The 20,354-nt window shown below is 37.2% G+C and overlaps 10 protein-coding genes across 10 annotated transcripts; 6 read left to right on the top strand and 4 right to left on the bottom strand.

The window, feature by feature from the left end:
* Positions 1-1,247: 1,247 nt before the first annotated feature.
* GCK72_007261 (uncharacterized protein) lies at positions 1,248-2,318 on the bottom strand (the record flags this gene model as incomplete). The annotated part of the gene is made up of 3 exons (XM_003103756.2): positions 1,248-1,347; positions 1,394-2,206; positions 2,254-2,318. The coding sequence occupies 3 exons, from the start codon at positions 2,316-2,318 to the stop codon at positions 1,248-1,250; spliced, it is 978 nt and encodes a 325-aa protein (XP_003103804.2).
* A 1,094-nt stretch (positions 2,319-3,412) lies between these two features.
* GCK72_007260 (uncharacterized protein) lies at positions 3,413-4,427 on the bottom strand (the record flags this gene model as incomplete). Its single annotated transcript, XM_053726073.1, has 3 exons — positions 3,413-3,605; positions 3,668-3,807; positions 3,861-4,427. 3 exons carry the CDS (start codon positions 4,425-4,427, stop codon positions 3,413-3,415), a joined length of 900 nt encoding a protein of 299 aa, XP_053590267.1.
* Positions 4,428-5,792: 1,365 nt separating this feature from the next.
* Positions 5,793-7,007, top strand: GCK72_007259 (uncharacterized protein; the record flags this gene model as incomplete). Its single annotated transcript, XM_003103863.2, has 3 exons — positions 5,793-5,857; positions 5,908-6,768; positions 6,818-7,007. The coding sequence occupies 3 exons, from the start codon at positions 5,793-5,795 to the stop codon at positions 7,005-7,007; spliced, it is 1,116 nt and encodes a 371-aa protein (XP_003103911.2).
* A 600-nt stretch (positions 7,008-7,607) lies between these two features.
* On the top strand, positions 7,608-8,825 carry GCK72_007258 (uncharacterized protein; the record flags this gene model as incomplete). Its single annotated transcript, XM_053726072.1, has 3 exons — positions 7,608-7,672; positions 7,721-8,569; positions 8,630-8,825. 3 exons carry the CDS (start codon positions 7,608-7,610, stop codon positions 8,823-8,825), a joined length of 1,110 nt encoding a protein of 369 aa, XP_053590266.1.
* Positions 8,826-9,462: 637 nt separating this feature from the next.
* Positions 9,463-10,854, top strand: GCK72_007257 (uncharacterized protein; the record flags this gene model as incomplete). The annotated part of the gene is made up of 4 exons (XM_053726071.1): positions 9,463-9,527; positions 9,936-10,359; positions 10,407-10,504; positions 10,575-10,854. 4 exons carry the CDS (start codon positions 9,463-9,465, stop codon positions 10,852-10,854), a joined length of 867 nt encoding a protein of 288 aa, XP_053590265.1.
* A 313-nt stretch (positions 10,855-11,167) lies between these two features.
* Positions 11,168-12,668, top strand: GCK72_007256 (uncharacterized protein; the record flags this gene model as incomplete). Its single annotated transcript, XM_053726070.1, has 3 exons — positions 11,168-11,232; positions 11,555-12,409; positions 12,455-12,668. The coding sequence occupies 3 exons, from the start codon at positions 11,168-11,170 to the stop codon at positions 12,666-12,668; spliced, it is 1,134 nt and encodes a 377-aa protein (XP_053590264.1).
* A 457-nt stretch (positions 12,669-13,125) lies between these two features.
* Positions 13,126-14,807, top strand: GCK72_007255 (uncharacterized protein; the record flags this gene model as incomplete). Its single annotated transcript, XM_053726069.1, has 3 exons — positions 13,126-13,190; positions 13,245-14,114; positions 14,597-14,807. The coding sequence occupies 3 exons, from the start codon at positions 13,126-13,128 to the stop codon at positions 14,805-14,807; spliced, it is 1,146 nt and encodes a 381-aa protein (XP_053590263.1).
* Positions 14,808-15,015: 208 nt separating this feature from the next.
* On the bottom strand, positions 15,016-16,519 carry GCK72_007254 (uncharacterized protein; the record flags this gene model as incomplete). Its single annotated transcript, XM_053726068.1, has 4 exons — positions 15,016-15,448; positions 15,519-15,613; positions 15,660-16,410; positions 16,455-16,519. The coding sequence occupies 4 exons, from the start codon at positions 16,517-16,519 to the stop codon at positions 15,016-15,018; spliced, it is 1,344 nt and encodes a 447-aa protein (XP_053590262.1).
* Positions 16,520-17,035: 516 nt separating this feature from the next.
* GCK72_007253 (uncharacterized protein) lies at positions 17,036-18,240 on the bottom strand (the record flags this gene model as incomplete). Its single annotated transcript, XM_053726067.1, has 3 exons — positions 17,036-17,222; positions 17,270-18,121; positions 18,179-18,240. The coding sequence occupies 3 exons, from the start codon at positions 18,238-18,240 to the stop codon at positions 17,036-17,038; spliced, it is 1,101 nt and encodes a 366-aa protein (XP_053590261.1).
* A 518-nt stretch (positions 18,241-18,758) lies between these two features.
* Positions 18,759-20,094, top strand: GCK72_007252 (uncharacterized protein; the record flags this gene model as incomplete). Its single annotated transcript, XM_003103795.2, has 3 exons — positions 18,759-18,937; positions 18,986-19,834; positions 19,899-20,094. 3 exons carry the CDS (start codon positions 18,759-18,761, stop codon positions 20,092-20,094), a joined length of 1,224 nt encoding a protein of 407 aa, XP_003103843.2.
* Between the last annotated feature and the right edge of the window lie 260 nt (positions 20,095-20,354).

The raw sequence follows: 20,354 nt of genomic DNA, 5'->3' as shown, positions 1-20,354 counted from the left end.
AATGAGGAAACGAATGAGGTGATCTCGACTATGTGGGGGACGTCTGCGCACCATCTGTTTTTGTTATTGGGAAACATAAACTGTCCACTAGGCATCTATAGACAAAGCCACAGATTAAATATTGAGACTCATCGACTCATCCAAGTCAAACCTGTCAAAAAGGATATGATAATTGTCTGTCCTATGAGCGCATTACTATGTGACTAGGCTCATAGTTGTCTATCACAGATGTGCTGAAGTAAAATTCTCAAAAAAGGAAGTCGGAAAATGGAAGTTGGGTTATGAAAGTAGAAGTCGGAAGTTAGCGTGGATAGATAGATCTTGAATTTTTGATGTTTGAGGGAAACATTTTTTATCAGTGGTAAAGAACCATTTTAGAACCGAGACCGGACTAGAGTGTTGCCTTACGAGGCTACACTCTAGACCGGACTTCCGCTGCGTACAGTTTAGTATCATTAGCAAACTGATAGAAGTAAAGATTTATTGAAGCCAATAAGAAAAAAGTAAATAAAAAGAATAAATAAAAAGGTTAAGAAAACCACAGAAATCTGAAGGAACATTTCTTCTCTTTTTTCTCTTCAACAGGCACCGACCACTGTCAACCGGATGCTGATCTTCTTATCACTACAAGTATTCTTGAATTCATAGACAATGAACTCTGTGTCGGAATCCAAAGGAATCGATACAATATCGGAAACAACGACCACACTGAAAAAAAAACTAGTCTCCCTCGATAAGGTCTATTACCTAAAACTTCCACTCACCTTTTCGGTGTTTCTTTGAAAGTGACAAAATTCCTCCGAATCTCTCCGTGACTTTCCTCATTAATCTATTCAAAAATCGTTCTCCAGAACAGTCTAATGTCTCAGAGGTCCCAACTTCTCTCCGATTGTCTACCATATTCCTAATAATCGATCGGATTTCCTCTCCAGAAAAAAAAAGATTCAACATGCTCACAGACTTATTGCTTGCAGTTTTTTGGGAGCACCGAGGACAACTTATTTACAGAAATAGCTTTAGTTTTCATCTACTGAATCCATAAAAACTTGGAACGGCCGTGAGGATGTGACACAAGCTCCAATTTGACCGTTTTCAACTGAAAACTGCAAAAACGACACTGTTTAGGGTCAGGACTGTATTGTCTTGATGAATTGTAAAAAAAATTTTTTCATAATTATTTATTAATAAAAGTTGCCCAAAACACAAAAACAAATTGATAGAAAGAGTGATACAATAATTCAATTTATTTATTTGGGAACTGCTTCCACACCAATAACCAGTCGGAGACCTTTGTGAATGACGATTCTGGACGATGTGTTCATTGGAACATAGACTAGATCGGGGTCTCTGTAGAATAACATTTTAGAATTCAAACGTAAATATTGATACTTACATTATGTCCCGACTTGGCGCATGCCAAAACTTCGTACCATTTATCCCTCCGAATCGATTCTTTAGAGCATCCATGATATCCTCTTCATCCTCTATATTATACAGAACATGTGCAATGTTGAAATATGTTCCAATCTCTTTCCCTTCTTCTTTCCATTTTTTGACAATATTGATAATCACTTCTTTTGGCAACAACGAGTTAAAAAAATAAGTCGCCTTGTTGCGAAGAGTTGCCAGTTTCGGATACCAACTCTTATCGATGTAATTGATGAAGAGGTGTTCAGCTCTTTTGACGAGCTCGTTATCGAATGACTCCAACTTTGAAAACTTTGACTCCAAATATTCCAGTGGGGATGCATCCGATACAATGGGCAGGACATTTTCAAAAGTGTGGTGTTTCGCAATCAACGTGTCCACAGCCACTTCAAAGTTTGCAGGCCATCCTATATCTACCGGATATCTCTTGGTTATTTCCATTCTTTTCACGTATACTGTATTCCTTCCACCCAGAAGGATACATGCCAACTTTTCAAATGCCTTTTCTTTGGATATTTGGATTCGTGTAGTATAGTGAGCGATTGTTCTATCTCCACTCTTCATTCTTTGATCCTCCTTTTTGATTATTACCGAATAAGAGCTGGTACGAGATATCACTTTACCATTTTTGGTACGTTTCGTACAATATTGCACTATAAGACGAAACTCGAGATCGTCCAAAATGATACCATCTTTTTTGAGTTCTAGTTCTTTAACACGTAACGGGATGGATTTTTCGAATTGCTTGATAGTCGGGCAGCGTGACTTCAAGAGAAATCTGAAACATATTATGGATGATGAGGTAACAATACTTTAAAAACTAACCTTTCAGTTGAATCGAAATATTGCAAAACGCATCGTGCACTTTGGTAAGACAGTGGTTTCGACATGGTACGGTGAGAAGGGAAAGACGAAATGAGAGTAGGGAGAAGAGAGTAGTGAGTGTAGACCTCGGAATAGTGAATGAGCAAGCGAATGTGGTGTTCTCCAGACTATTTGGGAGGCCTCTGCACACCATCTGTCTTTTTATTAGGACACATAGACTATGCCCACTAGAGATCTATAGATTATGTCACAGATTAGATAATTACACTCATCTAACTCAAACCTGTCGAATTTATGAGTGCATTACTGTGTGACTAGACTCATTGTTGTGGATAGGCTGACAGAGTAATTGTTGAGGTTTGAAGGAATCAATTTTTCATTAGTGGCTTCAAAAACAAATATACAAAAAAGTTATTGTGTAATTTGAAAATTTAGGTAACTATTTTCAGTTTCACATCCCTTATGGTTGTTCGATAAAGTACCATTTTTGAACCGATACCGGACTCCCGCTGCGTACAGTTTTGTATCATCAGCAAACTCCTTGCAATTAACTTTTTCTGGACATCTCACTACCTACAGTACCGGACAAAAAGCTATGAACTTTGGCTGTTTTCAGTGGAAAATGACCAACTTTGAGAGTGTGCCATAGTAATTCTGATTGTCCTACCGAGAAAACTTTTAATGGATCATACAGATCAAAGGTAGAACTTCATTTTTGTTGTTTTCAACTTTTTTGTACGGGCGCTCCCTAGCAAGTTATGTATCGACAAAGTAATTTCTCCCTCAAATCGACCAATTTCAGTGCAAATTAGTGCGATTTTTGAGCTGTCGTCTTAAAATGAGCATAACTCTCTAGGGAGTGTTCGTACAAAAAAGTTGTCAACTACAAAAATAGAGCTCTACGTTCAAACTATATGATTCATTAAAATTTTTCATAGTGTGACAATCAGAATTACTATGGCACACTCTCAAAGTTGGCCATTTTCTACTGAAAACAGCCAAAGTTCATAGCTTTTTGTCCGGTACTGTATCTTGGAACGTCCTGTCTATAGATTATGCCGCATACTAAATAAACTTTCTGTCAGCTCTGAAAAGTTTTGAACACTATACGGATAGAAACAAAGATTTATTGAAGACAATTTTAAATATAATAACAAGGTTAAGAAAACCACGGAAATCTGAAGGAACGATTCTTCTCTTTTTTCTCTTCAACAGGTACAACCATTCCAGTTCTGACCACTGCCAACAGAATGCTGATCTTCTTATCACTACAAGTATTCTTGAATCCATAGACAATGAACTCTGTGTCGGAATCCAAAGGAATCGATACAATTTCGGAAACAACGACCACACTGAAAAAAATAAATAAACTAGTCTTACTCGATAAGGTCTATTGTCTAAAACTTCCACTCACCTTTTTTGTGTTTCTTTGAAAGTGACAAAAATTCCTTCAAACCTCTCCTTGACTTTTCTCACCAATCTATTCAAAAATCGTTCTCCAGGACAGTCTAATGTCACAGAGGTCCAAACTTCTCTCCGATTGTCTATCATATTCTTAATAATCGATCGGATTTCCACTCCAGAAAAAAAAGATTCATCATTATCACAGTCTTATTCTGAACTCTCATTAGAACAGGAAGCCAATACGCAGAATTTCGAAAAGCTAGACGTAGTTCAGCAGATGATTGAATCAATGGATCATCAAAGTATGTTTCTTTCCATGCTGAAGTTAGGATGCTTCCCATTGGTAAGCAAGATGGAATGTCCAGAATTTTACTCAGAAGTTTTATATCGTTTCTTGCAACACCTATTCTTCGAGTTCGAAGTTTCAGGTTTGGTGGCAGTAGGAGAACAGTCTGTCGAGAATTCATTACATTCACCACCCTAACTGTTATATTTTCCCGCTGTCCGAGTAAATAACAAGCCAGTTTTTTCATCGCCTCATTCACTGTGATTTTCTCCGGAAGCCGTTTAACACTTAATACTTCTTTGGATTCATAATCCTTGGACCATTTGAAATAAGTGACATCCGTCAGTTCTATGTATTTTCTTTTGTAATTCAATGGAATATCTCCAGACTCTAAGGATTTCATACTTCTTTGTACAGCTTCTTCTTCTAGGACGGTTAGACATCGCAATTCATCAGAATGCTCGAAGAACCAGGATGTTTTCATCAGTCAGTCAGAAAAAAGAGACATTTTTCAAGGGCAGTTCGGTGGAGCACGTTTGTAGGAACTGTCCCAAGCTAATAAGAGTCGTCAAATTTTTCACATGGTCAAGCTTTTTCACACGTGGAAATTAAGATAAAAACTCTTTCAATGTTCCTAGGGATTTCTTAAATGCTCTTAATCGCTGGAAACGATCCGTGATAACGTTTTTATTCTATGGACTGGTCGTTCCCCTAACTCTCGATCATTTTGATGAATTGCGATGTCTAATTGTCGGACATTTATTTATTTATTTATTTAAAAAACGTACGTGAGAGTACGTGGCAAGGTCAATAGGGGGGGGGGGGGGGGGGGGAACTTGAAATGAAATATTGGGAGAATAGTGAACACGTGGAAGGTAAATGAATTGTTAACGTTATTGGATGGGCGACTACTTATTCATGTCAGTTGTACCGCAATACTGGAGAAAGCTTAATGTTTTATGGAGCCGTAGGACTAACTATTTTACTGAGGACGCGGTGAGTGAAAAAATGCTCACGAATTTTAGATCTTGGAGTTTTCCAATGATAGAGGTGGCCTCGTTTGGTATTGTGAGATGAAAGTTGAAAATAATGGGTATAGTCAATATCTATTTTTCCTATTAATAATTTACCGAAGAAGAATTTATCAAATCCGGCTCGTCGGGAAGATGAAGATAAAGATTGAAGTTGATAATTCACTAAACGTTGGTTTGCCTGGACGTACTTTGGGTCAGTTCTCAGTATTCTTTTACCACAGGTTCTAAACATAATCCTACGCGTGAAATTACTTTGAACTGATTCTATGTTTTTAATTGTTTTACTACTACCTGGATTAGTTACTACTGTGCCGTATTCCAGTATTGGACGCACAAATATTTTGAAAAGCAGGGTGAGAAGTCGGATATTGTTACTATGGAACGATTTAAATACTGAAAAAGCGACAAAATTTGCTTTTCGTATTGCTGTACTCCAGTGATCTTTAAAGGTGAGCTTCTCATCAACCAGAAATCCTAAATCTCGGACACAGCATTTTCTATCTATCAAATTACTATCTAGGAAATAATTATAATGTTTTGGAGATTTTCCGATCGATAAGCAGTGAGTTTTAGCCAAGTTCAGCTCAAGTTTTGCAGAATTCGACCAATTAGATATGGCATCAATAGCAATTTGTAGAGCCGGTGTGTTTTTATGCTTTGGGAAGACATGACTGACCAAATAACAAATACATCTGTCATCACCTGTCATCAGATGGTCCTTTACGCTGGCTGTAGATAATCCAAATGAGGTGGGAGAGAGGATTCATCACAATAGCAGACAGTCCATCTCTATCGTCCTTCACGTTTATTGAGTGATGCTACAAGGGCTGTCTTATCCATCGTTGAGAGTTGTTTTAGAGAATTTGGAAGCCAGCAAGAAGTGAGTTTTGATGAAGATATTTGGTATGAAATTTTTCTCAACTGTTCCAGATTTCGTATTTCCGCCCGATGCTCCGTCATATCTCGAATCGACAAAACAGTTCCACTTCGTATTAATCATTTACACTTTTCGGACAATGCAATTAGTTTGAACCGGATAATTTTCTTTTTTGATTCAATTAACGTACGCGAGACAGAAGAGCAAGCTCGTCGGAGAATTCAGGATTCACTGACACCAGGAGACATTCTATTGGATTACACAAATGATGAGAGAATAATCAAAGTAGAGCAACTTAAATATTTAAAATATTCCGATGACTATAACTCTAGCCGACAAAGATATACGAGACGTCTTCCAGAAAACGTCACTGCAAGTGATGCATTAAAAACCCTATCGAATTATATTTTGGAACAGAGGAAAGATATAATAGTTGGTGAATTGAATATTTGGAATTGCTCTCAAAAAGTTCTCAGACTGCCACAAAACATTCAATTCCGAGTTCGGGGACTACAAGCTGCTAAAAACGATGTAAGACTTCTAAAACCCATTGTGGATCCATCTTGCTTCCCATTGGCATTCATCCTGGTGAAATCATGGAAGGAAGAGTATTTAGAGGACTCATTCCTACAATCACCCAAGAAACTATTAGTATATGCTACCAATAACTCGACAGAATATTGGCTTGCGACTCTTTCGAAAATCAAGAATCCATTTGTGACTATGAGAAAGATCTTTTTTTCTGAATCAGAAGTCCTATCTATCATAAGAAATATGATAGAAAGTGGAGTTAATCGAAAAACTACTCGGATAGAATTAGACTGCAAAGGAGAACAGTTTCTGGAAAAATTGATGAAAAAAGTCAAGAAAAGATTCAGTGGAAATGTTGTCAACTTCAAGGATGAACTGAAGACGTGAGTGAAATTAAAGTTAACTTAAAAAACCACCTTCTTCCATATTCAGCATTGCAATTTTCTCCAACATAGTATCAATTTCTTTGGATTCCGATACTGAACTCATTGTCCACGGATTTCAATATGAAAAGAATTGGAATAAAAATGTGGCTATCTATCTACGATTGCAAGTATTTAATATTGGATTATGTGTTCCGATTGAGAAGAAAAAGTTCTTAGGACTTCCTTGGTTTTCTTAATTTACTATTTTCATATAACATTGAATCTTCGAATAAAGTTGTCTATTGACGTATCAAACTTTTTCTTTTTACCCGTGCAAAGATACAAAATCCATGTAGCCGAAAGTACCTATGACAAAATTTATAGAAAGCTTATCTTTTTGAAGAATCTAGTAATAGCTCGGCACAGTTCTTTCAACTGTGCTCCACCGAAACGCCCTTGAAAATGTCTTTTTTTCTCTGAGTCTCTCAATTTCGCACACAATTTTCTTCGGTGATGGTAGAGCGCCGTTGTATGAAACGTGCCGTCCTAAAAGCTACATGACGGGAATCATGTCTTTCACGATATCTGAGACAAGTGTGGTTCTAAATCTCTAAGGCTCTAAATGCTCACTAACTTGTTCTTGACTTTCCGATATTTCCTGACCAAAGATAGCGAGTTTGGTCTTATTTTTCGATTTCCTATGGTACGATTAATGTCTGTGACCTAAATACACCTCATAAATGCTATTCCCAAAAACTAACAACCAGAGAACAGATATTTGCTCAACCTGGGTTGCCACGTCATCTTATCTCGTTCTTGTCCTCGTACTCTTCCTCCCGTCGTCCTCTAGTCGTTAGATGAGTGTGCCGCTCACGTATCCGTCGCTAAAATGTGTTTTGGAAAGTTTGGAAGCTAACAAAAGGTAAGCATAGTGACATTCGGATCATAGATTCATTTTCCCCTTTTTCAGATTTCGACTTTCCGCCAGAAGTTCAACGATCTCCCGGATCGATAAAACCGTGCCTCTCCACTTATCACTTCTCAGATTTGAAGATTCTGAGATCAAAGTCAATGATATAACGTACAAGTTCTCACTAGACTCCTCATATGCTCGAGAAACCAAAGAAGAGAATCTGAATAGTCTGAAAAAAAGATTAGAAGGCGGAGATATCATTTTGGGAACGGAAAGTGTTCTGCGATCTTTCAAAGTCGTCCGTCTAACTTATTCTTCTCGTTACGGTGGTTTTACTAAAGTACTCGCTGAAAATGTGACTAAAGAAATGGCAATGAGACAGTTGGCATGTTCTGTGTTGGAAGGACGAAAACGTGTAAACGTGGCAACGTTAAAAATCGATAATCGATACGAAAAAGTGCTGCGAATCCCCAAGAATCTGAAACTGCATGTCAGAAGTCTTCGAGCTTATGTGAATGATCTTAATGCCATTTCTCAGATCTTGGATCCGGAATGTCTTCCACTAGAATCCATTGAGACATCGCTGTGGTTCCGATCTTATCAGGATAACGATGTGATTCAGTCTTCCCAGAAGCTAATTCTCAATGGCTTGACTTTCAACCATTCTATAACTCAATGGTATGAAATCCTTCTGAAACTTGAAAAGCATCGAAACGTGGAAACGAGAAATCTCTGTTTTTCGGGAAGACAAATCAGAGCGATTATTCGGAAAGTTGCGGATAATGGTCACTCAATCGAAAGGACACTTGACTTGGAATGTTCTGGCAAATTCGATGTTTCTAATTTGATGAGGAAAATCAAAAATAAATTTAATGGGACATTGGTAGTTTTACAGGAGAGTAAAAAGTGAGTTATTTACTATAAATTATTTACTAAAAATTACAAAAAGTCATATTATATTTTCAGTCCCCAACCAGTATCCGATGTGGTCCGTGTCCCCATGAATTCGGAGTCTGAACTCATTGTATACGCATTCAAAGTTCCAGAAAAGAAAAAGAACTGTTCAAGGAATCTACTGAAGCTGGAAGTATTGCCTATTGGATCATCGACTCCAAAAGTTGAAAAGAGAAGAAACTTGAGAATTCTTGAGTGGCTTAAATAATAATTAAGTACATGTTGTGCGTTTTATCGTATATTTCAAATGCTGTTTTTAAATTCCATGGTATAATTTATTGTAATGTTATGTGATAACCGTAATAAAGTTTTGCTGTTTATGTATTCGAAGTGTGTTATTTTGGGTATTATGTACTTTGTAGGTGGAAAATTTCGACTCCCAACTTCCGGACAAAAAGTTTTGCTTCCGGTTTCCGTCATTTGGAAACAGCACAATTTCCGAGTAGGAACATTCACAAACAACAAGAAAAAATGGCTTGAACGGTTTGCTGGTGAGCTTTTCCTTGCGAATTTCAGACAATTTTTTCTAAAATTTCCAAACATTTGAGAAAAATCTAATTCTGACTTTCGAATTCCAACTTCCTTATAAAAAAATTCACTCTCGACTTCCACGTATGACATTTTCCCTTCCCAACAACCGTCATTTTTTACTTCCCAAAAACCGTCCTAGATGTGGTAAAACCGTAGACGTTTACAAGTGAACAATGCAAATATTGGAGTCAAGGACAACGACAGATGGTGCGATTAGATCTCAGAGTCACAAAGGATTAGGCTGCACGTAACGTAGCTCGTCTTCTCTATTTATTCAACATTGTCTTTCTACCGTCTTACTGTCTTCTCAATCAATGCCTCCAGGTTTAACCTATCCAAGTTTAAAATGCGTTTTCGAGTTTCTGGAAGCGAATAAAAGGTAAGTTTTGAAAGGAATACAATACCGTTAACAATTTCTTGTCAGAATCCATATCACATCTCGAAACTCGAAACTCAAAACACTCGACAAATTGGTGCCCTTGCGTTTGAAAATGGTTCAAATCGATGGGTACTTAATTATGGTCAACTATGTTGCATACCGAGTGCTAGATGTAAACGAACCGGAAGATTCTTTTGGGAATGATTTTGAAAGATTTTATTCTAACCTACAGTATGGGAGGCAAATTCCACGAGGGTACTTCCCTATCTTTTACCAGAAAAATGGGACTGGAAATATGAAATATGAATATGAGAATCGACGAGGGAAAATATTCAGAAGAAGAATTTGCAAAGATTACCATAGTGAAAAATTGAAAAACGTCAACACGTTTCATTTCTTAATTCTCAGGTTATTAGAGTCACTGTTCGTTGGAAGAAGAGTAATTATTGTGGAGAAACTTGTGACTGGACGGCTGCTGCCACTATCTAAAAAACTTGAATTGAAGTTTAATATTCTAGAAATAGAGTCTGATGGATATGATTTAAAAGGCTTTGTTCCACTTATTGACCCTACCAGTTTTCCACTCAAGAAGTTTACTCAGAAACCAAGTTTGTACACTCTTTTTGAACATCCTGAAGTCCGAACTGCCAGTCATCTAGTTATCAAAGAGTTTTTTCCCAACTTATCCAATGCTGTTAATATTCTGAAATCTCTGAACTGCAAGTATATAGAGATTAAAGATCATCTTTTCAACCAGAATTATATTTTGGATACAATTCAAATGATGTTGGAAAATCATCGAGACGTTGAGACATGTTACATGATAGACACGGTGAGTGTTAGGATCATAACATTTGAAAATTACACTAAATTTTAAAGATTATATATACAAGTGAATATACAAGAAGAAACTTAATGGAAAGAATCAAGGAACGATTCAATGGAAGATATGTGGATTTTATTAATGCTGACAAACGGTGAGTTTAAAAGTTCAAGAGTTCAAACAAAAACAAATAAATACGAATATATTATTATTTTATGTTTCAGATCGACGCTCACTTCTCAATATGTCTCCATTCCAATAGACTCTAGAACTGAACTCGCTGTCTACAGAAACGAGTCACTTAAGGAATTTGAAGAAATTATTATAATGGAAGTGATTCTGACTGGACATTCTCCCAAAGTTTTCTGTCTAGATTATTCAAAATCGGGTGAATCTTTTGATCTCAAAAAAACAGCATCTGAAAAGTTCAAAATGCCAATAATTTCTCTTCCAATCAAGTATATTTTGATTGTTGTTCTGTTTGCGTGGTTCTTTTTCTACTGACTTTCATTTCTTATCAACTGAATTTTTTATTAATGAAATTGTGTTAACATTCAAATCATCTAAACTGTGGTTGTTTGACAGACCGCGTGTCCTGCAAAAAAACTTAACCAAAAAAATACAGAGAAACGCGCAATTTCTTACCAATTTGTCAAAAAAAATTAGGATTTGATCTCTGACAATTTAGAAATTATTCTAGACCTACATTACGCGGAGACCTTTCCGGCGGGAAAAAAACACGACTCGTCTCAACACACAATTTGTTTTATTCTAATAAAACACAATTCTTTATTCTGTATTCCCTGTACCTGTAAGAATGTTCGACGGACTGTCTTACCCAAGTTTCAGATGTGTTTTGGAGCACATGGAGGCTAATACAAGGTGAGTTTCAATAATTTTGAGCTACTAGGCTGCACCACGCTGCTCTTTAGTTTTACTTTTTTTTGTGAGTTGATACATTCTCTAGAGAGTTATGGTCATTTTAAGACAATAGCTCGAAATACGCACCGAAATGGGTCTATTTGAGGGAGAAATTACTTTGTCGATATGTAACTTGTTAGGAAGGGTCTGTACAAAAACGTTGACAACTATAAAAATTTAGCTATACCTTTGTTCATTATGATCCACTAAAAATGTTACTTTGAGGGACAATCTGTGATACCGTAACACCCTCTCAATGGTCATCATATTATTTTGTTTTCAGAATGCATCTTTCCTCCCGCTGCCCGGTTCTCCACAACATCGAAAAGGCGATTCCACTTCATCTGGATTGTCTGTATATCAAGTGCAATGAAATCCAAGTCAACAATATCTCCTATCAACTTCTATTCCGTTACGACAAAATCAACGACACAAATGAACGATACGAACGAGATAAACCGGAAGAATATCGATTGACTCCAGGAGATGTTCAATTTGGAAAAGCTCAAAATCAGCCATGGATGTCTGAATATCTGGAAATCCGGTTTGGTGCTGGTTCCGATACTGCCCTTCACCGACGTCTTGACATGAAACCCCACGTGGCAGAAAAAAAACTGGCATGTGATCTACTAGGACGTCGGAAAAAGATCAGAGCAAAAACCTTCGAGTTCTATATCTACGGTGATCCAATCCTTCGTCTACCAGTCGGTTTCAAAGTCAAAACGAGTGCACTTTGTGTCTCGGGTAACTTTGAGAGCATTTTGGGACTGGTGGATCCGTCAAGTTTCCCACTTCAAGAACTCAAAATGACTGTTTCCCGACCGGAATTGCTCGAACACCCTGTAGTGAAAAGTGCAAAAGTGCTGAAAGTCACATACGGAATGTCTGATGAGTATTCAAGTGTCGAGTTCTTTGAAGGATTACGGAACGTGGAAAACAAAAGTGTGTATCAGATTGAGTGCCAGATGAATGGTGAACAAATCATGGAACTTTTTGGTGCTTGGACCAGCAATCAACGAGATATCGGAACGATGTTTATGTCTTCATTCTTTTCGTCATTCTGGATGAATCAACGGTTGGATGAAGCTAAAAGAAGATTCAATGGGAAGTATGTGAAGTTGAATGAGCCGGATGAAAAGTAAGTATTACCCTTTACTTATACCATTTACCTCCTATCTTCCAGAATGATCCCTGAAACCAAATGCATCTCATTTCCAATTTTTCCGAACTCGGAACTCGTGGCATATGGAATCTACGGCGCCGATGAAGATCCTTACTATTTAAAACTGGAAATGATGCCACGTGGATCCACTACATCATTGGAGTGGAGTATGTCGATGTCTGGAGTTCTGAACTCATTGGGAGCCGCGTTGAATTTGTATAATCTTATTATTTGATATTTTGATTATTGGTGAATGATTGATTGTAATAAAGGAAGCAATTTTAAGAATGATAGGTTTCATTTTTATTGATATTTTTGAGATTCCAGGCAAATGGTTGAAACCTGGTCTGCTGCGTAGTGCATTTTGTAATACGCCACCTCATAATTTACAATTTTCCAGATAAAAAATATGCAGTTTTTTACTGAAATGAATCTGAAAATTCAAGATTTTTGGATGATTTTTCATTTTTTTCATTACAAAACGTCCTATTTTTTCTTTTTTATTACAAAAACCCCATTTTATGTCGTTTTTAAACTTGTTCTTACTGAAAACATAGGGTTTTTGACAAATTTTATCTGAAAATTGAGATTTTAGAATTTTACAGTCTAATCATGAACAGTGCAGTTTTCGCACATTTCGCAGCGGAAAATCTCAACATTTTGCTTATTTTTCACCTTCTGCACCTGTAACAATGGACGACGGACTGTCTTACCCGAGTTTGAGATGTGTTTTGGAGCACATGGAGGGTAATTCAAGGTCGTATCTATGCTATTTTGGCTAAGTTTTTATAGAAATCTCATTTCCTTTCAGAATCCGTCTTGCCTCCCGCTGCCCGGTTATCCGCGACATTGAGAAGGCCATACCATTGCATCCGGATTTTCTGTCTTTCGACGACAATGCAATCCGACTCAACAATATCTGCTATCGACTCTGTGTGAATTACGACAAAATCAACGCATCCGACGAACGATACGAACGAGATAAATCGGAAGAGTGTCGATTGACTCCAGGAGATATTCAAACAGGATCACTTTCAAATAAGCCGTGGGAGTCGAAATATCTGGAAATTCTGTTTGAAATCGATTCCGATGAGATCCACAGCAGACGTCTTCCATCTGACTGGAAAATCCACGAGGCAGAGAAGAAGATGACATGTTTTCTATTGGGAGATCGCGCGAAGATCAGAGCAAAAACATTGGCATTCGAGTTTTACGGCGAATCCGTTATTCGTCTACCAGAAGGTTTCAAAGTCATAACAAGTGCACTCGATATACAATGTGGAAATTTCGAAAGTATTTTGGAAATAGTGGATCCGATGAGTTATCCACTTCAAGACATCTTCACTTCAATAGAGCGATCGAGAATGCTCGAGAACACTGTGCTGAAAAGTGCAAAGAAGCTGTTTATCTCAAATGAATACATAGATGAAGAGTTTATGGATGAGATCTACGAAGGATTATGGAAATTGGAGAACAAGACAGTAACTGTGCAGTTAGATATGGAAGAAGATAATATAATTGATCTATTTGATAATTGGGTCAAGAGTCCTCGAGATATTGGATCGACTTTCACGTTTTGCGTGAGAAAAGAAATGACAATGAAAGCGTTGGATACGGTCAAAAAGAGATTCAATGGGAAGTATGTAAAGTTGAATAGGCCGTTGGATAAACCGGACGAGAAGTGCGTTTTATTGATTAAAATCTTACAGTACCGGTTATGGACTGTGGCCGTTTTCAGTTGAAATTGTCCACGTTTGAGAGTGTGTCATGGTAATACTAATTGTCATACCCAGTAAGTTTTTAATGAACTATACAGAACAAAGGTAGAGCTAAATTTTTGTAGTTGACAACTTTTTTATACGGGCATTTCCTAGAGAGTTATTTTCATTTTAAGGGGACAGCTCAAAATTCGCATTATTTTACACTGAAATTGGTCGATTTGAGGGAGAAATTATTTGTCGATACGTAGCTTGTTAGGGACTGTCCGTACAAAAAAGTTATCAACTACAAAAATGAAGCTCTATTTTTAATTTGTATGATTCATTAAAAACCTATTGGGTGTGACAATCAGAATTACCATGACACACTCTCAAAGATGGAAAATTTTAACTGAAAACGGCCAAAGTCCATAACCGATGCTGTATTCCAATTCTCTTCTTCCAGACTGGACCCCAACTACAAATGCATCTCATTTCCAACGTCTTCTAACTCGGAACTTCTGGCATATGTATTAATCTCAAAATATGGTTCTCAAGACATCAAACTGGAAATGATGCCACGTGGATCCGCAACATCATTGGAGTGGAGTATGTCGATGTCTGGAGTTCTGAACTCATTGGGAGCCGCGTTGAATTTGTATAATCTTATTATTTGATATTTTGATAATTGGTGAATGATTGATTGTAATAAAAAAGGAATGTTTTGGTGAAATATGCAGATGATTTACAAGGGAAAGCCTCTTTCAAACGACTCAAGAATTCGGGGTTAAGCTTTTTGTCTACTCAAACATATCCACCAGTCTAGATGATTTGAATATTAACACAATTTCATTCTCAACAAGTTCAGTTGATGATGAATGTAAATTAAAGGAAAAAGAACCAGGCAAACAGAACAACAATCAAAATATACGTGATTGGAAGAGAAGTTATTGGCATTTTGAACTTTTCAGATGCTGTTTTTTTGAGATCATCCGGCGACTCGTTTTCTCGTGATTCATCCTCGACTGATCCATCTTCAAACAATTCGCCGTCAGATGATGCATTGTCTGACAGCTCGTCTTCATTCGACTCACCGACTGGCGATCTGTCATCTTCGGATTCGTCGTGAGAATATTTCTTTACAAAAGATTCACCCGATTTCGAATAATCTAGACGGAAAACATTGCGAGAGTGTCCAGTCAGAATCACTTCCATTATAACGATTTCTCGGCATTCTTTGAGTGACTCGTTTCTGTAGACAGCGAGTTCAGTTCTAGAATCAATAGGAATAGAGACGTATTGAGAAGTGAGTGTAGATCTGAAACACAAAATAATAATATAAGTATTTCCAATTGTTTTCTCTTGAACTCTTGAACTCTTGAACTCACCGTTTGTCAGCATCCATAAAATCCACATCTCTTCCTTTAAATCGTTCCTTGATTCTTTCCATTAAGTTTCTTGTATATTCACTTGTCCATTTAAACTGTAAAAGTCATTTTAATTTTCAAAATTATTACCCTTACACTCACTAGGTCTATCATATAGCATGTCTCAACGTCTCGATGATTTTCCAACATCATTTGAATTGTATCCGAAATATAGTTCTCGTTGAAAAATATATCTTTAATCTCTATATATTTGCAGTTTACAGATTTCAGAAAATTAATAGCATCGAAGGAGCTGGTAAAAAAGTTATTGATAACTAGATGATTGGCTGTTGGCGAAAGTTCCAAAAAACTAAACGAATACGGTTTTTGAGTCAACTTCCTGAGTGGAAAACTTCTAGGGTCGATTAGTGGAACAAAGTCTTTCAAATCATATCCTTCCGACTCCATTTCCAGAACATTAAATTTCAATTCGAGTTTTTGAGATTCTGGTTGCAGCCATCCAGTCACAAGTTTTTCAACAATTATCACTCTTCTTCCCACGAACAGTGACTCTAATAACTGGCGGATCACAAGATGAGACGTAACACTGCGGAAATCTTTGTTAGCTCTTCTTCTGAATATTTTCCCTCGTCGATTCTCATATTCATAACTCGTATTTCCCGTCCCATTTTTTTGATAAAAGATAGGAAAATATCCTCGTGGAATTTGAATCCAATACTGTGGCTTATAAAACACTCTTCCAAAATCATTCCCTAATAAATTTACATCCAGCACTCGGTATGCAACATTGTTGACCATAATTAAGTACCCATCGATTTGTAGCATTTTCAAATGTAGAGGTACCAATTTGTCGATTGTTTTGAGATTTGAGTTTCGAGATGTGATGTGGATTCTGACGAAAAATTGTTAATGGTATTGAATCAGTTCAAAACTTACCTTTTATTCGCTTCCAAGAACTCGAAAACGCATTTTAAACTCGGATAGGTTAAACCTGGAGGCATTGATTGAGACGACAGTAAGACGATAGAAAGACAATGTTGAATAAATAGAGAAGACGAGCTACGTTACGTGCGGCCTAATCCTCTTTGACTCTGAGATCTAATCGCAACATCTGTCGTTGTCCTTGACTCCACTATTTGCATTGTTCACTTGTAAACGTCTACGGTTTTACCACATCTAAGACGGTTTTTGGGAAGTGCAAAATGACAATAGTACAGCTGTTGGGAAGGGGAAATTTTTTATCTGGAAGTCTTTTTTCGGAAGTCAGAAGTCAGGATTAGATTTTTCGCAATTGTTTGGAAATTTTGGAAAAAATGTCTCAAATTTGCGAAAATACAATGACGCACTGAGGAAAAGCTTCATTCTTTATTCGGAAGTCGCGAGTCGGAATTCTCAACACTGGTCAAAAGTGCATAATACATAACATAAAAACATATTATTCATAGTACCAATAATACATTACAACCACACTTTTTTTAAAAACATAACCCAAACTTTATTATGGTTTTCACAAAGCATTACAATAAATATTGCCATGGAATTCTAAAACGGGTTGTATCCTCGACATTTGGAATACACGATCCAGTTTCTCTTAATTCCAGCTTGATCCAGCGGCTATTTACTTGTCTCCCCGCGTATCTATACATAATGAGATCCTTATCCGAATTTAACGGTACACATACAACTTGTGAGGTCGGTGGACATCTGAAAATGAAGGTTCACTGTTTGGATGTCTTTTCAATACAACTCACTTCGGAATCTCCTTTAATGTCACAAATACTCCATTGAATCGATTCTTCGTTTTCCTTAACAACTTTTCGATGGATAAATCATATAAATATTGCACTGAATACGAGCTTCCAATTGGTTTGAAGTCAGGATCGTTCATAAATTTCTGGACAATCTCACGAATTTGTGCTCCTTTCAAGCGTATATCTTTCGTTTCAACGTGTTGATTTGAGACTGTAAGCAGAGTCGGATGCCAGTCGATTATCTGTGAGGCAAAACCATCGCCATGCAGGATCAAAGTTTTTGCATTTGCAACAATTTGATTTTCCCGGTAATAAGATGGAAACCAAACCGATGTTTCAAAAGACTCCAATGGGAGACACTGTGAATCGAGAATATTGACCAAATTAATCGTGTTAGTTCCATAGGATCTAACTTTTTGGACATAGAGCTTCAGGTTTTCTGGAACACGGAGCTCTTTTTCAAACGTGTTGTCGATTCTCAAATATGTCATTTTTATTGTCTTTCGTCCTTCTAAAACATGACATGCAAACTGTCTCATTGCCACTCCTTTCTTCACACCGTCTGGCAGGTCTCTGTCATTGAATCGTAAATTACCAGTTGAATAGGTTATGTGAATAACTCTCCTAAGAATATCGTCATCTTCTAACAAAATATCTCCATCGTCCATTAATCTTTTGATTTTCTTTCGCATATTTTCTGGTGTTTCAGGAACAAAAAAATGTCGTTCTCCGAACGTGTAGGAAATATCGTTAACTTCAATCTCATCATCAGTGAATCGAAGAAGTGAGATGTGGAACGGCACTGATTTGTCAATTCTAGAGAGTGCACGGTTTCGAGCAGCTATTTGGAGTCTGGAATGGTACGGGATAAGGGACTATGTAGAACACGACTCGATCATGCGAATTTACCTTCTGTTAGCCTCCAAGTATTCTAAAACACATCTTAACGACAGATACGTAAGCGCAGTCATCTTCGACAAATACAACGGGAGGAAGAGTATGAGGACGAGGAAGAGATGAGATGACGTGGCAGCGGGTAAACAAATATCTGCTTTCTGTTCGTTAGTCTATGGGAACCTTGCATCTCTACCCTTTTCATAGCATTTATGAGGCATACACAACACAATTCATGGAGATTAAACGTACCATGGGGGAGAGACATTCTAAAATCAAGACCGATCTCGCTATCTTTGGTCATGGAATACCGGAAAGTCAGGAACAAGTTTGTGAGCATTTAGAGCCTCTTATTTTTAACCACGCATCTCGTTTCTGAAGAACCACACAATCTTTGTGAATTTGACCTCTCCACCCAAGTTTTTCACAAAATGTAAAATTGGAAATGATACTACGTATATCCACAATACCCGGCACGAGCTCACGAACTTGTTCTTGACTTTCCAATATTTCATGGCCAAAGATAGCCAGTTCGGTCTTGTTTTTCGATTTCCTATGACACGATTAATGTCAGTGACCTAAATACACCTCATAAATGCTATTCCCAAAGACTAACAACCAGAGAACAGATATTTGTTCAACCTGGGTTGCCACGTCATCTCATTTCATTCTTGTCCTCGTACTCTTCCTTCCGTTGTATTTGTCAAAGATGACTGCACCGCTCACGTATCCGTCGCTAAAATGTGTTTTGGAAAGTTTGGAGGCTAACAAGAGGTGAGTATATTGGCATTTGGATCATAGACTCATTTTCCCCTTTTTCAGATTTCGACTTGCTGCCAGAAGTCCAACGATCTCCCGGATCAATAAAGCAGTGTCTCTCCACTTATCACTTCTCAGATTTGAAGATTCTGAGATCAAAGTCAATGATATAACGTACAAGTTCTCACTAGACTCCTCATATGCTCGAGAAACCAAAGAAGAGAATTTGAATAGTCTGCAAAAAAGATTAGAAGGTGGAGATATCATTTTGGGAACGGAAAGTGTTCTGCGATCTTTCAAAGTCGTCCGTCTAACTTATTCTTCTAGTTACGGTAGTTTTACTAAAGTACTCGCTGAAGATGTGACTAAAGAAATGGCAATGAGACAGTTGGCATGTTCTGTGTTGGAAGGACGAAAACGTGTAAACGTGGCAACTTTAAAAATCGATAATCGATATGAAAAAGTGCTGCGAATCCCAAAAAATCTGAAACTGCATGTCAGAAGTCTTCGAGCTTATGTGAATGATCTCAATGCCATTGCTCAGATCTTGGATCCAGAATGTTTTCCACTAGAATCCATTGAAACATCACTGTGGTTCCGATCTTATCTTGATAACGATGTGATTCAATCTTCCCAGAAGCTAATTCTCAATGGTTTAACTTTCAACCATTCTATAACTCAATGGTATGAAATCCTTCTGAAACTTGAGAAGCATCGAAACGTGGAAACGAGAAATCTCTGCTTTTCGGGAAAACAAGTCAGAGCGATTATTCGAAAAGTTGTGGATAATGGTCACTCAATCGAAAGGACACTTGACTTGAAATGTTATGACAAATTCGATGTTTCGAATTTGATGAGGAAAATCAAAAATAAATTTAATGGGACTTTGGTGGTTTTACAGAAGAGTAAAGAGTGAGTTATTTACTAAAAATTATTTTCTGAAAATTACAAAAGTTATACATATTATATTTTTCAGTCACCAACCAGTATCCGATGTGGTCCGTGTCCCCATGAATTCGGAATCTGAACTCATTGTATACGCATTCAAGGTTCCAGAAAAGAAAAAGAACAGTTCAAGGAATCTACTGAAGCTGGAAGTACTGCCTATTGGATCATCGACTCCAAAAGTTGAAAAGAGAAGAAGCTTGAAAATTCTTGAGTGGCTTAAATAATAATTAAGTACATGTTGTGCGTTTTATCGTGTACTTCAAATGCTGTTTTAAAATTCCATGGTATAATTTATTGTAATGTTATGTGATAATCGTAATAAAGTTTTTGTAAATGGGAAATTCCTACTCCCAACTTCCGAATAAAGAATTTTTCTTCCGGTTTCCGTCATTTTGACACAGTGCAATTTCCGAGTAGGAAAACTACGAGAAAAAATGGTCTGCAAGGTCAGCTGGTGAGCTTTTCCAGACATTTTTTCCAAAAT

The sequence above is a fragment of the Caenorhabditis remanei genome, chromosome II (genome assembly GCF_010183535.1).
Source record: "Caenorhabditis remanei strain PX506 chromosome II, whole genome shotgun sequence".
Taxonomy (NCBI): domain Eukaryota; kingdom Metazoa; phylum Nematoda; class Chromadorea; order Rhabditida; family Rhabditidae; genus Caenorhabditis; species Caenorhabditis remanei.
Note: the sequence above shows the minus strand (reverse complement) of the source record. Positions and strands in the feature narration are given on the sequence as shown.